The following is a 16,168-nucleotide window of genomic DNA, read 5'->3' as shown; positions in this document are numbered from 1 at the left end:
CCACAGGACATCGGATTAGACAGTTTTTTCTGTATGTAGAACAAAGCAATGTTTATCCTGCGTATTGATTGAATGACGAAATAATTGATTCTACAAACAAGAGAGATGTCCAAGTAAAACTGCCCGTGTCCCCGACCAGCTGTTCATTAATAACAGACACAATGTAATGCGATACGTTCACCCGGATAAATGTTCAATCATACTCTGTTCTCGCTGAATGTATGATCGAAATAGATATTTTCGACAAGTCACAAGTATTATTGCGTACTGATCCTTTAAATTTTTTAATTTATATAAAAGTGATGAGAATACTACACCTTATTTGTAAAACAGGAAAGGTGATCATGATATCAGTGTCAAGAAAAATTCTTATATACTATTTATAGCTTTTTTACTGGACATTTTCATCAATGATTATTTCTTTTTTTATGTAAAAGAAATGCAAACGGAAATCTAAGCTATGTCATTTCTAATTTTAAAAAAACTTCGACATATTTGATTCTTTTTTTTAAATCGTTTATGCACATGTATATTCTCACTATTTATTTTAATTTAAAAAAAAAAAACCATCAGTTTCATTGAAGAGGTATATATTAACTTCTTTATAAATAAGCATCCCCCCTAATTTTCTTATTTTTAAATCGGCTTTTTTAGCTACAGAAACATGATAAATATGAGAAATAGAAAAAAAAAGAAGTTGGTAGAGCTTTTTGCATGCATAGTCCTCAAGAAAATATCTCCAATATCTAATATTTGTTATTAATTGCCATAAAAATTCTGAGATTAATTTTTAAACTATTTCTGTGCATTTTAATTTTACACTATACTCAGTATTTATTGTATACATGCAAAGCAATTCTAAAACTATTTTTAAGTGCAAGTGTGATTATATTGTTATTATAGAAACGATGAAATATAAATGATATGATGTTTCGATAAGATAAGCAAAGTTTATTCTAAAAGCAAACATTGTTAAAACATAAGGCAAAAAAAATGCAAACAGAAGCATATTAAGTCCCCATCATTAAACTAAATCGTTTAGCGTCTACGCATTTTAACATATGCTTCTATACTGACTAGAACTTCTGGTGGAAGATTTGGAGATCTAGAAGCTGACAAAGCAAAAGTTAGATTACTTTCCGCTACCTGTTTATCAAATCCGTTTTTATGCGCACTATCGTACGCTTCTAACGCAGCTATCACTTCCGGTGGCAGGCCTCGTCGTGAGCCTCCCGCTGAGGTTCCGTCATTTTCCGTACTTGCATCCTCTGTAGGTGTTGACACTTTAGGTGGTGTTGGGCTTGCCTCTCTCTTTGGACTGACGGGTGAAACAGGAGGATTTGAAACTGGATTATCGGATACATATTTCTTGTCTTCTTTAGGCAACACCGTTGTTGTAACTGCTGCAACAGGAACGACCTCTGACGGAGTAGGACTAGGTGAGGATGTTCTCTCCTTGCCTAGAGATTGTAGAGAAACTGAAGGAGACGGCGAAGGGGTTTGGGATTTTACCGGAGATGGTTGATTTGGTTGATCGTCTTTTGAAACTGCCAAAGGTACAATAGGAGCGTTATCACGGTCATCTCGTGGTGTACTGGGAGACGGTGTCTTCTCCTTTGGTGGTTTTGGAGAAGGGTTAGGTGTCGGTTCTTTATCCAACGATGCAGCTGCGAGAGGAATTATAGGTACAACATTTATATCCGGGGACTTTTGAGCAGGAGTAGGCGATCTATTTACGGGAGATGGAGACTTCTTGTCTGGTGAGCTTGGTGAGGGAGATTTCACATTGTCTTGATTTGATTTATTGTCATGTATCACAGTTCCACTCACAACGACTGCAGCAGCTGGGATACCGTCTGGCTTAGTAGATTCTGGTTTAGGACTTGGTGTTTTGTTTTTCGTATGGGGCAATGGTGGATCTGGGGTAGGTGTGCGTTTTTTCAACGGAGCTACAACTGTTCCACTGACGACAGCACCTGCGGCAAAACCCGCCATAGGCAGAATTCCAGGAGAGTTTCTATAATAACGTCTTGGTGAGGGAGATCGGCTCTTCGGAGAAGGGGTTCTACTCTTAGCTCGAGGCGACGATGACTTGCGTCGTGATCTTCTGGATGGAGGTGTCGGCGTTCTCCGCCTTTTGTAATCAACGACTACAGCAGCAGGTGCGACAACATTATATGGAGGTAATTGTGGGTCTTTCTGAATATGTTCAGGTTCTGGTTTCTCTTCTGGTTGTGGAAGTGGTTCTGGTGTCGATTGTTTTAACGGTTTTAACGGCGTTTCGGCTCTTTTATTCGGAACACCAACAATGACAGTTTTAGGGACTATTTCCACTGGAGTCATTTCACGAATCGAAGGTTCAGGACTAGAAACAGGCGTTGTTTGTGTCCATCTTGAGCACCGCTTTTTACGTTTTAAATCATCCGTCCCCGTGGCCGCTGAAACCATCAACACAGTGGTACCGACTGCAATTCCGTTCCTCTCTGCTTCGTTTATGAATGTTTTCTCTTTTTCTGGAGTTTTCTCCCTTTCTTGTTCTGAAACAACAGGAAGTGGATGCGGAGGAGTATCATCCCGTATTGGCAATGCTTCTGGAAGTATTTCCGGGCTCTTCCGTTGTTGAACTGGATTTATCTTTTCTTCTCCCTCTTCGAAATGCTCAGCGTTATTGTCATCCTCTTTCAATTTGACTTCCTTCAAACTTGCAACAGATTTCTCCTTTTGTTTGGTGACTTTTTGTTTTTTCGCTGGTTGTTCAATCTTTTGAATGTCTTTCCTCTTCCTGAATGGATAGTAATTTTCCTTTGTTAATTTATATTCTACATTTCCCTGATAAAGAACAGGTCGTTTAGATAAATTATCAATTTTCAGAGGCCTATACTCATTTACAATAGGCTTGTATTCCCGTCCTCTATATTCATGATTTTCATACTCCGTAACAGGAATGTGCGGTCCCAGTGGCTCCTCGTAACACACGTATAATTGGGCCCACTGATAGTCGGGAGTCTTCGGTCTTCTTTTTACCGTGGGAAGGGGCGTGGGGACGCGCGGAGGAGGCTTTGGTGCTGTGTAAAAGTTCGGCTTGTATTCCTTCACTTTATATTCCTGTACATCATTGTACGTTCGTATTTTGTCGTATGTATGGTAACTGTCGTATGTATGAACTCTGAGAGGTTCATGGGCTTTGTTGTAGTGATGGACTCTGTCGTAGGTCTTGGGTGTATAGGAGTAGAAAGCTGGCTGGTGGACCCTGTAATCAGGTCCTGTACCATAAACGGGTCCTCTTAAAGGTTCTGTTGGGTCCGGCATGACTCTGTTTGAAATGAAACAAAGATTTATTTGTTAAAAAGACGCGAAAATATTTGTTTTTGATTGATTTTTCCCTCCCTTATATCATAAAATTACGTTCGAATACAGTATATATCATATAAAATATAACAATTCGTTAGTTTAGAATTTTTTAAAAAAATTCTGTGAATGAATGATTTCCAAATTCATGATATTTCCCCTTTTAAAGTTAAACTTTAATGTAAGTCAAAACAACTTTTACGAAAACTAATGTTTAAACTGAAATTCACTTACATGTTTGCACCTTCGCTTTCAAGTTCTTATCTGCATATATAACTGGATATGAACAAAAACATAAATATATATGTATCGACAATCATTTTGACGTCAAACTCGTGTAAGCAATCAGGTGCACAAGAGCGACACTCTTTCATTGTTTGTAAGGGCATTTAAATCCACTTTCTACACCATCGGGTTGCAATTTTATTTCTGCGTGACAGGGTTGTTCCAGTTCCTGAATTCAGTCATTTTAAATTTATTTAATTCCATTCAAGAAAATATCACGTCATACATAATATTTATATTCTCTAGGGAACTGGTCTGATATCAAGATAGATGATTGCTTTCTAAAAATAAAAATGAATCCTTAATCTATTTGCAGTTTAACTTTATGACACATCGGTTGAGGACCTTGCTTGTGTTTGTAGATTCAAAATATATCTACGTATATATAGAATGTTGATTTCTTAATTATTATGATGAATACATAGAAATAATAATAATAATCTGAAAAAGTATGCGTTCTTTAAAATTTAAAGAAATATTTTTTTCCCACAGAAAATCCGATGCATATACAAATCAAAGTTGAATGAAAGTAAATCTGATGCCATCTTGCAAGCACGAATTAAAATTAATAATACACCCATTTTCTTTTGCCTAATACACCATGGTTGAATAAATTAACATTCTGAGGTTTTTATTACTTCTAAATCATAAGATTACGTAGTAAACTTAAAAACACCGAGTCACCAAGAGCACAGGCTTTGAGTTCGAAAATATATTTATTTAACATATACATAATACAACATACAAAAAATTATAATGAAGGCAGTGCCTTTATCCCTGCTACCTCTGTTGTTGATTTTGACCCTAGCGTCTAGTACAAAGGCCACAGTGAAGTGGGCAGTAGATTTTGGCCGCTTGGACATTGGCGCATATGTTGATACCGTCCAATGCATTACAGTCCATCTTAGGGTCATCTTGACAACCTGAATATTTAAATAATAAAGTTTGACTGAGTCTCTTAATCAGGGAGAATAATGAGAAATATATCATTATGAATAAGCACAAAAAGGAAAAAGGTTTGATTTGACCTTAAACAATTTCACATAATGTTTATAATGACAAGGATTCCTTAACCCATATGTAGTGAATTGCTATTTTTTTTTTATTTTGCATTGATCGTTTTTTGTAAGCATTGAGAAGCTTAATGCATCGCAAGTGAAGTTTTTCATTTTTCCTGTTGAGAATAAAGAAAGGTTGCTAACATTGCAGGAAAAATATTACATTACCTTCGTAAACACAATTTTCTTTCAGCAATGCATCATTAGCAAATAAATATAAATGTAGGAAGAGGGCTAAAATAGGCTATGCCTGCTGCCAGATCCCATTCACTTTTATTTGTGAATAAAATTTTATGCAAAAAAATAAAATATAAAATTCTTATTATGTAATATTTATAGAAAGTCATAGAAAGCTAAATTACTTAGTTATTATATTGTTAGACTATGTGTCATTGTTATTTCATATTCATTAATGGTAAAAGCTATTACTTAAAGTAATATGAGCTGCATTTTTGAGAAATTTATTTTGATGGCAAAATGTGTTATAATGATGAATTTTTATTGAATTTAAACCCTTATGATCAATAGGACAGAAATAAAGTTTTGAAATGTTTCATCCGAAATATTTCTGTACAATCAAACATATAGTATTATATAATGTTGTGAGATGTGTATTATTTCATTATGTATATAATTAGTAACATTTAGTTTCTTGAACATTCCAGAGTGGTCAACATGTTCGGTCATTTGATATAGAACATTCTTAAATTTTGTGTATGTCCAGATTGTTCTAGTAATATCATGTTTTAACAATTTCTAGAATATTCTAGATTTATGATACTGTATAAATACCCTGTCAATTCGATGCATAAAGATACTTTGTCGTATAAGCACTATTGAGATATAACTGGGATATATATTTTCACTGGGACATTGTGTGCAGAAACGGACACTCTGATGTATGTATTTTTAGATTCTTGCTAAGTTTGTACTTTATGTTTCATATACTTATTATATATTACTGTAAATAAATTATTGTTAAGTTTAAATTGTGTTATTGATCTTTGCTGGCATTTCGGGTAATTCTGGCCCATAACAGAATTGGGGGCTCGTCCGGGATAAAGAATTTCTTGCACTTTTGCAGTTTATTGTCAGAATTTTGTTTATTGAACCGTTAAAATTTGATTATAAGCCAGCAGAAATCAACATGGTGTTTTCGGTCACAGACTTTCTTAGTTCACCAAGTGTTCAGGTTTTTGATACGTTAAAAAAGGATGACTTGATCGCATTAGGTTTGCATTTTGGGTTAGATGTTAAATCCTCTCAGAGAAAGCAAGACATTAGAATTAAGGTTGCAAACAAACTAGTAGAAGAAAACATCTTTGAAAAATACGATCTTCCAGAATATACAGTTAAATCAGAGTTAGGCTCTTATAAAATGGCAGACTATCAGTTTCAATTAGAGTTAGAGAAAATGCGACTTGAAAGAGAAAAATTAGAAAGAGAAGAGCGAGAAAGAGAAAGAGAAGAACGAGAGCGTGAACGAAAATTTGAATTAGACAAATTAGAAAGACAAGAGCACTTTGAATTAGAGAAATTAAGATTACAGCACCAACCAGAACCGTCAGTTGTCAAAACTGAATTTGACGCAGCAAAAAATATTAGGTTAGTTCCAAAATTTCAAGAAAAATCTGTAGACAAATATTTTCCCCAATTCGAAAAAGTCGCAAAGAATCTTAAATGGCCACAACACGTTTGGTCAACAATGTTACAAAGTGTACTGGTTGGCAAAGCAGCTGAGGTATACTCTGCACTAGGGGTAGCTGAAAGTTCAGACTATGAGAAGGTCAAAGCATCAATATTAAAAGCATATGAATTAGTACCTGAAGCATATAGACAAAAGTTCAGAAAGTATAGAAAGTTTGATAATCAAACATTTGTTGAATTTTCACGAGAGAAAGAAGATTTATTCGATCATTGGTTTAGATCTAAGAAACTTGATAAAACTTTTGCTAATTTGCGCCAAGTCATCCTGGTAGAAGAGTTTAAGGAATGTGTTCCTCAAGATTTGAAAACACATTTAGAAGATAAGAATGTGAAAACTCTTGAAGAGGCAGCAGTCATATCTGATACTTATGCTCTGTCTCATAAAAAGAATTTTGTATCAAGATCTCAGACTAGCAGTAATTCTACCAATTCAGACACATATAAAAAGAGTGGTTCAGGGTCTCAGTCTTTTACAAGTACCCAGTCTCCATCCCAAGGTGGTTTTAAGTCCGGTCCAGGACGTGTTGAAGGATCCTCTGGAATAGGGTCGCTTCCTACTTGTAGTTATTGTAAGAAAAAGGGTCATCTGATCAGTGAATGCTTTAAACTTAAGAGAAAAAATGATTTTGATAAAACTCAACCACATGCTTGTGCGGCAGTTAGAGGTGATAGAGAAGCCTTAGTTTCGATTTGTTCTGACACTCCTGATGTCCAGGGTTCACAGTCCAGTTCTATTGATTCTATGGAGGATTATAAGCCCTTTATGTCTCAGGGATTTGTTTCACTCGATGACTCTAGCGAAATAAAACCTGTCCAGATTTTGAGAGATACTGGTGCTGCACAGACGTTATTGTTAGAGGGCGTGCTTCCTTTGTCTGAGCAGACTTCTACTGGTGGGTCAGTTTTATTACAGGGTGTGGAGCTAGGCGTCATTGATGTTCCCCTGCATAGAATTAGTTTGAAGTCAGATTTAGTTACTGGACCTGTTATCGTAGGTGTTCGACCTACTCTTCCCGTTCCAGGCATTTCTTTGTTGTTAGGCAACGATCTAGCTGGTGGAAAAGTTGTACCAGATCCTATAGTTTGTGAGAAGATCAATCCAGATGTCATGTGTTATGATGAAGATGATGACATTTATCCAGCCTGTGCTGTTACTAGAGCGATGGCCAGAAGACGAGAAATTGAGGCAGACCATACTCAAGCCTTTAACGAGACGAATTCCTCTGTTGATATTGATTTGAATGACACTTTCTTATCTGACCTTGATGGCACTCAAACAATTATGGAACCACACAATATCAAGAAGCAAGAGAAGAAAGAACTTTTACCAAAATTTGGTGGTGAGGATGATGAGTTGCATCCATTAGTTAGCCAAGGCAAGGATATCCTAAGCCGAGAGCAGTTACTTTCAGCACAACATAAAGACCCAGATATCATTCAACTTAGTAAGAGGGCACTTCCACCAGAAGAGGCTACTAAAGTTGGAGAATGCTTCTATATGAAAGATGGCATCCTTATGCGAAAATGGCGACCACCTGACGCCTCTCCAGATGAAGTGTGGCGTGTTGTTCACCAGATAGTGGTCCCAGTTGCTTATCGTCGAGATGTCATGAGTTTAGCTCACGATACACCTATGGCTGGTCATTTAGGTATCAGTAAGACTTATAATAGGATATTGAGTCATTTTTATTGGCCTAAGCTAAGAAAGGATGTTTCGAAGTTTTGCAAGTCATGTCATGTTTGTCAGATGGTAGGTAAACCGAATCATAAGATACCATCCGCCCCTCTCCAACCAATTCCAGCTTTTGAAGAACCGTTTAGTCGAGTGTTGGTGGATTGTGTAGGACCTTTGCCTAGGACTAGATCTGGGAACCAGTATTTACTTACCATTATGTGTACATCCACTCGATTTCCTGAAGCCATACCTCTTAGGAATATAAAGGCAAAGAGCGTAGTTAAGGCCCTAACCAAGTTTTTCAGTTTTGTAGGAGCACCCAAGGCAATTCAGTCGGATCAAGGCTCAAATTTTATGTCGGGGTTGTTCCAGCAAGTCATGCATGAGTTGGGTATAAGGCAATATAGATCAACTGCTTATCATCCTGAGTTCCAGGGGGTGATATAACGTTTTCACCAGACCTTAAAAACAATGCTGAAGACCTATTGTTATCAGTATGAGAAAGACTGGGATGAAGGGGTTCATCTTGTGCTATTTGCTGCACGAGAAGCAGTCCAGGAGTCTCTTGGGTTCAGTCCTTTTGAATTGGTGTTCGGTCATACAGTTAGAGGTCCTTTGAAATTGTTGAAGGAAAAGTGGCTGACTGAGACTAGTGATCTTAATCTTTTAGATTATGTGTCTGATTTCAAAGAAAAACTTTACAATGCTTGTAAATTAGCACAAGAAAATTTGAAGAGTTCTCAGATGAAAATGAAAATGTGGTATGACAAAGATGCCAGAAATAGGGTGTTTAAGCCAGGTGATAAGGTTCTTGTATTTTTACCTATTCCTGGTCATCCTTTACAGGCCAGATTTTATGGCCCTTATGAAATTGAAAGCAAGATCAGTGATGTAAACTATGTAGTTAAGACACCAGGTCGACGTAAAGAGAAACGGGTTTGTCACATTAACATGTTAAAAGAGTATTTTGAAAGGTGTGACCGAAATTCTGTAAAACCAGTTTCCACTTTAGCCAATCCTAAGACTGTTCAAAATTGTATTGAAAGTGATACGAGTGTAGAAATGAATGAGAAAGATTGTAATCATAGTGTCCGCTTGAAAAACTCCGAAAATTTGGCTGATTTTGATGCCAAACTTGGACATTTGAACATTCACCAAAAAGAACAAGTTAAAAACTTGATGAATGAGTATCGTCAAATCTTTTCGGAAGTTCCAAAGAAAACTAATGCAGCTTGTCATGATGTCATAGTGAGTGACGTTCTGCCTATCAAACAACATCCGTATCGTCTGAATCCAATAAAATTGCAGTACCTAAGAAGGGAAGTGCAGTACATGTTGGACAATGACATTGTTGAACCTAGTAAAAGTGATTGGAGCTCACCGTGTATTCTTGTACCAAAACAGGACGGTTCTTACCGATTATGTACAGACTTTAGAAAGGTGAATTCTGTTACCAAAACTGATTCATATCCAATACCTAGAATCGATGACTGTATTGACAACATTGGAAATGCGAAATTTGTCAGTAAATTTGACCTGTTGAAAGGCTACTGGCAAGTACCGTTAACAGAAAGAGCAAAAGAAATATCTGCTTTTGCTACACCAGATGGACTTTACCAGTATAAAGTAATGCCTTTTGGCATGAAAAACGCACCGGCTACATTCCAAAGGATGATTCACTTCCTTCTCCATGATCTTGAGGGATGCGAGGCCTACATTGATGATGTCGTCATATACAGCAACACATGGGATGAACATCTCCGAATCATGCGTGCTTTATTTGACATTTTAGCTAAAGCAAATTTAACTGTGAACCTTGAAAAGAGTGAATTTTGTCATGCTTATGTAGAGTATTTAGGTCATAAAGTAGGTCAAGGTTATGTTACACCCATAATGGCTAAAGTGGAAGCTATTGCAAAGTTCCCGATTCCTACAAACAAGAAAGAATTAATGAGGTTTTTGGGCATGGCTGGGTTTTACAGAAAATTTTGTCCAAATTTTTCCTCAGTAGTTAGTCCACTTACAAATCTTTTACAAAAGAGGGTTAAATTTGAATGGACAAAGGACTGTGAAAAATCCTTTCATAAAATCAAATCTGTCCTTATGAGTAATCCAGTTCTGTCAACTCCAGATTTTTCTAAGCAATTTAAGCTTACTGTTGACGCTAGTGATGTTGGAATCGGGGCAGCTTTGTTTCAAGAACATAGTGATAAGGTAGATAGAGTTGTTTCTTATTTTTCAAAGAAACTTACAAAATGTCAACAAAAGTATTCCACCATTGAAAAGGAATGCCTTGCTTTGTTGTTAGCCTTACAGCATTTTTGATGTTTATCTGAATGTTACATTGCATCCAATTCTTGTATATACGGATCACAACCCCCTGACATTTTTGCATAAATTGTCAAACAAGAATCAAAGACTGACTAGATGGAGTTTGTTGTTACAGGAATACAACATAACAATTAAGCATATCAAAGGCAAAGACAATGTTATTGCAGATGCCTTGTCCAGAGTATGATGAACAAATTAGATTTTGTATTAATGTACATAAATTTTATTTTAATAATATAAGTTTTCATTGACATTCAAACTTTTTAAGGGGGGAGGTGTTGTGAGATGTGTATTATTTCATTATGTATATAATTAGTAACATTTAGTTTCTTGAACATTCCAGAGTGGTCAACATGTTCGGTCATTTGATCTAGAACATTCTTAAATTTTGTGTATGTCCAGATTGTTCCAGTAATATCATGTTTTAACAATTTCTAGAATATTCTAGATTTATGATACTGTATAAATACCCTGTCAATTCGATGCATAAAGATACTTTGTCGTATAAGCACTATTGAGATATAACTGGGATATATATTTTCACTGGGACATTGTGTGCAGAAACGGACACTCTGATGTATGTATTTTTAGATTCTTGCTAAGTTTGTACTTTATGTTTCATATACTTATTATATATTACTGTAAATAAATTATTAAGTTTAAATTGTGTTATTGATCTTTGCTGGCATTTCGGGTAATTCTGGCCCATAACAATAAGAAATCAATATTGTACAGGACGATAATAATGTAATTTTGGTTCAATCAAAGCTTATAAAAAACTCTTCCATCGCAAATATGAAGAACAGAAGTTTAAAAATATTCTAATTTTCTTCCATTTAAATAGTTAATTACAAATTTGCTACAAATTTTTCCCATGTCAAACATGCAGTTCATATTGCTTTAATAATTCATTCATACAGCTGACTGAAACCCCGGTTTTGACCAGTTCAGGTTCAGGTTCTGATAAAGGAAAATGGTATTCATAAGAATGAAGAATAAGCTATATGAAAAAATAATTCCGTAAATGTAAACCAACCGGTGGTAGGGTGGCCGTGGCCATGCCCGCCGTGGACTGAAGACTTATCTATGAGGTCACGGTTACAAAGGGGCGTGTCACAGCATTTGACCTGCACTGTCTGACCCTGCCTCTTAACAACGTCCCGACGACCAATCGCATTTCCTTGTAACGCGTCACACACCTAGTATCGAAAACAAGATCCAGATTTGTAAAAAAAAAAAAAATATATATATATATATATATATATATATATGTGTGAATATATAAACGTTTTTCAATCACCTAGAAGCTTTACCTGTTAAAACAAAAAGATTTGCAAATTAATTCAAATATAATTCACTAAATATTTGAAATACATGTATGAACAGATCTTTTATCGTCTTGGAACCCACTTACCAATTTGCTTTGGCAGGTGAGTGAGAATCTTGTCTCTCCGTTGGCGATGAATGCCGCCTCTTCACATATCTAAGCAAAATCTCAACAAATAAGAGCAGGGACAATGCATCCGAGCATTACATCAATTCCTTTTAGAAATCATCATGTGGATATATTTGTTAATTTATATACCAGATATAAAAAAATATAGCACCAAACCTTTCTCTTTTTTTTCTGTCGGAAACATTATCATTATAACCGCACATTTGTACCTCACGGAAACTAAGATTTTTTGAAAATTTCGTAAAGAATGAAGGATATGGAAAACAGTATTCATTATCAAAGTTCATAAAACAATGCAAATTAGGAGCAGAGCAAACACGGATCTCTAGAACATCAGAGGTGGGATCAGGTGCCATGGAGAAGTGAGCATCCCCTGCTCCGTGTGCTCCTTGTCATGACCGGGAAATAACGGAAAAATCCGTCGTCAATTCAGTGTATAAATAATGAACTATCAAATAGTCTGAAAAATGTCAGTCAGCATTTGACTCGGTGATAAATTGTATTTGCTGACAAGGTCATTGTATCGACCAAAGTACTTACGCAATGATGACTCTGAACGAGACTGCTGATATTCTTGTTTCACCAACTTGTTTGTCAATGATTTACCTCGTTTTAGAAATTCCTCATACGTAGAGCATGCTCTTGCGTATCGAATCAACTGAGATATATAAATGCCGTATGCAGGTGATGAAGGTATATTGCTCCATAGTTTAGGGAAGTTGACGATAGAAAAGTTGAAGTCATCACGTGAATCATATCTAGCTTGGTTGTTAGATTACCATTAATGTCTTTTTCAAGTAAAATATCCAAGTATGAAACAGATGTGTCGGATATCTAAATGTCGAATTGAAGCCACAGCAAGTTTTTTATTTTCATGCATAAGATTTTGCACAAAATCCGCATCGTATGAATACAAAAATAGGCCTGCTAATATTGTTGGAAGATCTGGTCACCGAATACCACATAGATATTGTGAATCAGAAACTCAAGCATCTTTTTGATATCAACTTCAGAATACTTGTGTGTGTAATAAAAATGTGTTTTAACAAAATCATTTTGCAAATGACCAATGACCACGTAAGTAAAATTACGAATTCCATTTTTATTGAAAAAGCAGCTGTCAATAATATCAAAAATCCTGGACTTTAATTCATGGTGGGAAATGGTTATGTATAAAGTTGAAAAGTCGAAGTTTTTAAGCTGTTGATTTTGGTAAAATCTTGTGATTTCAAATTGTCCAAAAGTTCTTTGGAATTTTTGAATATCCACATCTGATCTACGCTACTGCTTGAATATATTCTTGCACAGTACTTTTGAAGTTTTTCCTTCACAACTGTCAATATCTTAGTGAGAAAGATTACAGTTGATATTTTGATATCTTAGAAATTCTTATCATTGACTAAATTAACTTTCCTAACCAAACAGGTTATGTTTTTTACATGAAATTAAAGATTATACATATTTGTACTCAGGCAATGAAAGTGTTCTCAATTTATTTGAAATCTTGTATATATTTATAATATGTAAAAATAGTAAATGTAATAGTTTATTATATTATACTTTCATGTAAATTAGTTGAATCTGATTGGTCAAGAAACATTTGTTAAAAACTATTACCCACTGAATAATGAAGCCACGCCCTCCAGCGTAGCAACAGTCAATAGTGCTTGACGACGGGTGATATTCCAAAAAAAGCGAATGCGCAGAATTCACTGTTATATGTATTTGTATAAAACATTCAGTATAATATAATAATAAAGCATGTAGTTGAGTGTAACATTGAAAATTTTCACCCCTCGAAAACCATTCTGCACCTCGGTTGACAGTGATTTTCTTAGGGTGAAAATTTTCAATGTTACATTGAACTACATGCAATATTTATATAGTATTACATCTGACAGCACAATAAAACTCACTTCTCCTGCCGAACACTGCATTTCTTCGTTACAGGTCACTGGGTCTTGTACACCGTCACAATGGTAACATTTTATACCATGAGCTAAATAAAAGATTAAAGGATATTCAAATTTGAGAAAAAATACAATATATAAATATTTTTTAAAAATGGACTCAGTCTTGAATGAAGCTGAAATCTGTAAAAAAGATATTTTAACGTAACGAGCTTTGATATAAAATTGGACAATTATATGATGACTGAAAAAGAGACAATAGATATAAAAAAAAATTGGACTCGGTCTTCAATGAAGTTGAAATCTATAAAAATATATTTCAACATAACGAGCTTTGATATAAAATGGGACAATGGCGGCTTCTTCCTGCTGGAAGTATTAATGGTGTTCGATAGGGTATACCACCTCACCTCTACACATGATGGCGACATCCTTGTCATGGCTACAGGAAGTCAGACCAAACCTGTTGTGTGTACAGACATCAATAGACGTCTCGTTACCCATACATCTCACCCCATCTAACCACACCGTGGCAGGAGGCACTCCGAAGTTTGTCGCCTGCATAAGTGTGGGGTTGTCACTAAAATACATCAAATAGATTCCTGGTCAACAAAGACTATTTAAAAGCAATATATGAAAATATAAACAGAATGCAACATTCTATATCATAATGAACTTTCAAACATACTCGTATGATTAACTTTCAAACCTCAAAATTAAATTTGATCAAATTTAGCTTACAAATTTTTTCTCTCCTTTAAATCATAATTACTAACTACAGGTTCTCGAAAAGCACTTTCATAACGATTCTATTCGCGGGATGTTGATAGCTTCTGTGTATATAAATCTTCTTATACCGGTATATCAATAAATTCAAAACCTGGGATATCCAATACTGTTGCAAATTATTTTGGCTGCGGTTTTATCAAAACCATTGTTGCACACTGTACCCCATCTGCCTTCATGGAAAACCTCTAAACGCCCTTCATAAGGTGTAGAGCCACCAGCAAGACGAACAGGGCTCTCTATTGTACCTATGTAACACCAACAGGTACATATGTAATAAAACGATCTCAAGACACCTTTGTGAAAATTGAAAAAAAAATTCTTGACGCTATAAACCTTAATATATGCAATATATGTATCAATGTACTTAGACTGCTGATCACCGACAGTTACATGTTTTAGATTTTGAGAAGGTTATCTTAAAGGGGCATGGACACAGTTTCAGCTAAAAATTTTCAAATTTATTTTTTCCAGTTTTACAAATATTTAACAAAGGTCTTTCTAATAATCATCAAAAATTTGAACTTCAGTTGTCCTGGTTGTCGACATACAAGACAGATTTAGAGCTCCAAACTTTGTTATGTTAAGTTCTGTATCTAGTTTGTTAATCAACAAAAATGATGTTCAAATATTTGCTGATCATTAGATGATGCCTTAGTTGGGAATTGTAAACATTAAATTGGTTTTAAAAATTCAGTGGAAACTGTGTCCATGCCCCTTTAATTGATTTGAACTGCAAGGAAATGGTTGAGTATCACTGTTCTTACTTCCACAACGAACTCCCACGTCCTCGTCATGGTCGCAGTTGTTGGAGCCCCACACCTGATGACGACACTGGGCGATAGAGTTCTCCCCTCCGTTACAGTCTACATTGTCCAGCCATATCTTCCCAGTCCCCATTCCAAACCGTCCCCCAGTCACCGCTTCAGCGTTACCTCTGTAAACAATGTTATATATATCTTTACTACACCTGTCACTGCTTCAGCGTTACCACTGTAAACAATTTTATATTTATCCATACGAGTTATGTCCAAACCGTCTTCTGTCACGTCAGTGTAAACTCTGTCAACAATATAATGCCTATCTGTACTAGTAATGTATGTATTCAAAATTTGTAAAAAAAAAAAAAAAGTTGAACGTTAAAAGCTAAAAGTTCAGGTGAAAGAAACGTAATATAAGCATAAAGGCAAGCTTAAAATGCAGTTAAAAAATATAATGGCGTACGTTGGAAATCCAAGCATTCTACACACTACTTTTGCATTCGTTGAGTCAAATCGGTCGTCACAAACAGTGCCCCAGACTCCGTGGTAAAGGACTTCCACACGGCCTTCGTTCGGAACCTTTCCGTTCACAAGCCGGATACTTATGTTTTGGTGACCTATAAAAGCAAAGTACGGAAAAGGAGTACAATTTCACAATGATGTAAAAGAAGCTAAATGGATGTTTTTAAATTATTCAGATTGTCTTTAAAACTAATATTAAAAAAACTTAAACTGGTTTCTGGCAAGAACTTAACGTGAAAAGGTTACATAAATGGAATTTAGTAAAATTCATTCCGTAAATGTGTCAAAATTTTGAGACACAATGATAAAAAGAATAAAACGGATTTATT

General features: G+C 35.5%; 2 protein-coding genes across 2 annotated transcripts in view; both read right to left on the bottom strand.

Moving 5' to 3' along the window:
• Positions 1-965: 965 nt before the first annotated feature.
• On the bottom strand, positions 966-3,719 carry LOC134271290 (serine/arginine repetitive matrix protein 1-like). Its single transcript, XM_062753516.1, has 2 exons — positions 3,583-3,719; positions 966-3,313 (listed from the first exon to the last, which is right to left on the bottom strand). The coding sequence occupies exon 2, from the start codon at positions 3,307-3,309 to the stop codon at positions 1,039-1,041; it is 2,271 nt and encodes a 756-aa protein (XP_062609500.1). The 5' UTR covers positions 3,310-3,313; positions 3,583-3,719; the 3' UTR covers positions 966-1,038.
• Positions 3,720-4,409: 690 nt separating this feature from the next.
• LOC134271297 (uncharacterized) overlaps positions 4,410-16,168 on the bottom strand; it is a 35,128-nt gene continuing 23,369 nt past the window's right edge. Inside the window, exons 15-22 of the mRNA XM_062753521.1 lie at positions 15,781-15,934; positions 15,324-15,493; positions 14,651-14,804; positions 14,271-14,350; positions 13,777-13,859; positions 11,819-11,887; positions 11,441-11,603; positions 4,410-4,556 (exon numbers count right to left, since the gene is read on the bottom strand). Coding sequence (XP_062609505.1) covers positions 4,438-4,556; positions 11,441-11,603; positions 11,819-11,887; positions 13,777-13,859; positions 14,271-14,350; positions 14,651-14,804; positions 15,324-15,493; positions 15,781-15,934 — 992 coding nt within the window. The 3' untranslated portion in view covers positions 4,410-4,437. The remainder of the gene's footprint in view (positions 4,557-11,440; positions 11,604-11,818; positions 11,888-13,776; positions 13,860-14,270; positions 14,351-14,650; positions 14,805-15,323; positions 15,494-15,780; positions 15,935-16,168) is intronic.

The sequence above is a fragment of the Saccostrea cucullata genome, unplaced genomic scaffold (assembly GCF_032062105.1).
Source record: "Saccostrea cucullata isolate Sc308-1 unplaced genomic scaffold, CSIRO_AGI_Scuc_v1 ctg177, whole genome shotgun sequence".
Classification (NCBI taxonomy): Eukaryota; Metazoa; Mollusca; class Bivalvia; order Ostreida; family Ostreidae; genus Saccostrea; species Saccostrea cuccullata.
This window is presented reverse-complemented; position numbering and strand designations above follow the sequence as displayed.

What these genes read in the sequence shown, in the direction of transcription:
- LOC134271290 (XM_062753516.1), bottom strand. Translation starts at nt 3,309, where the DNA reads ATGCCGGACCCAACAGAACCTTTAAGAGGACCCGTTTATGGTACAGGA.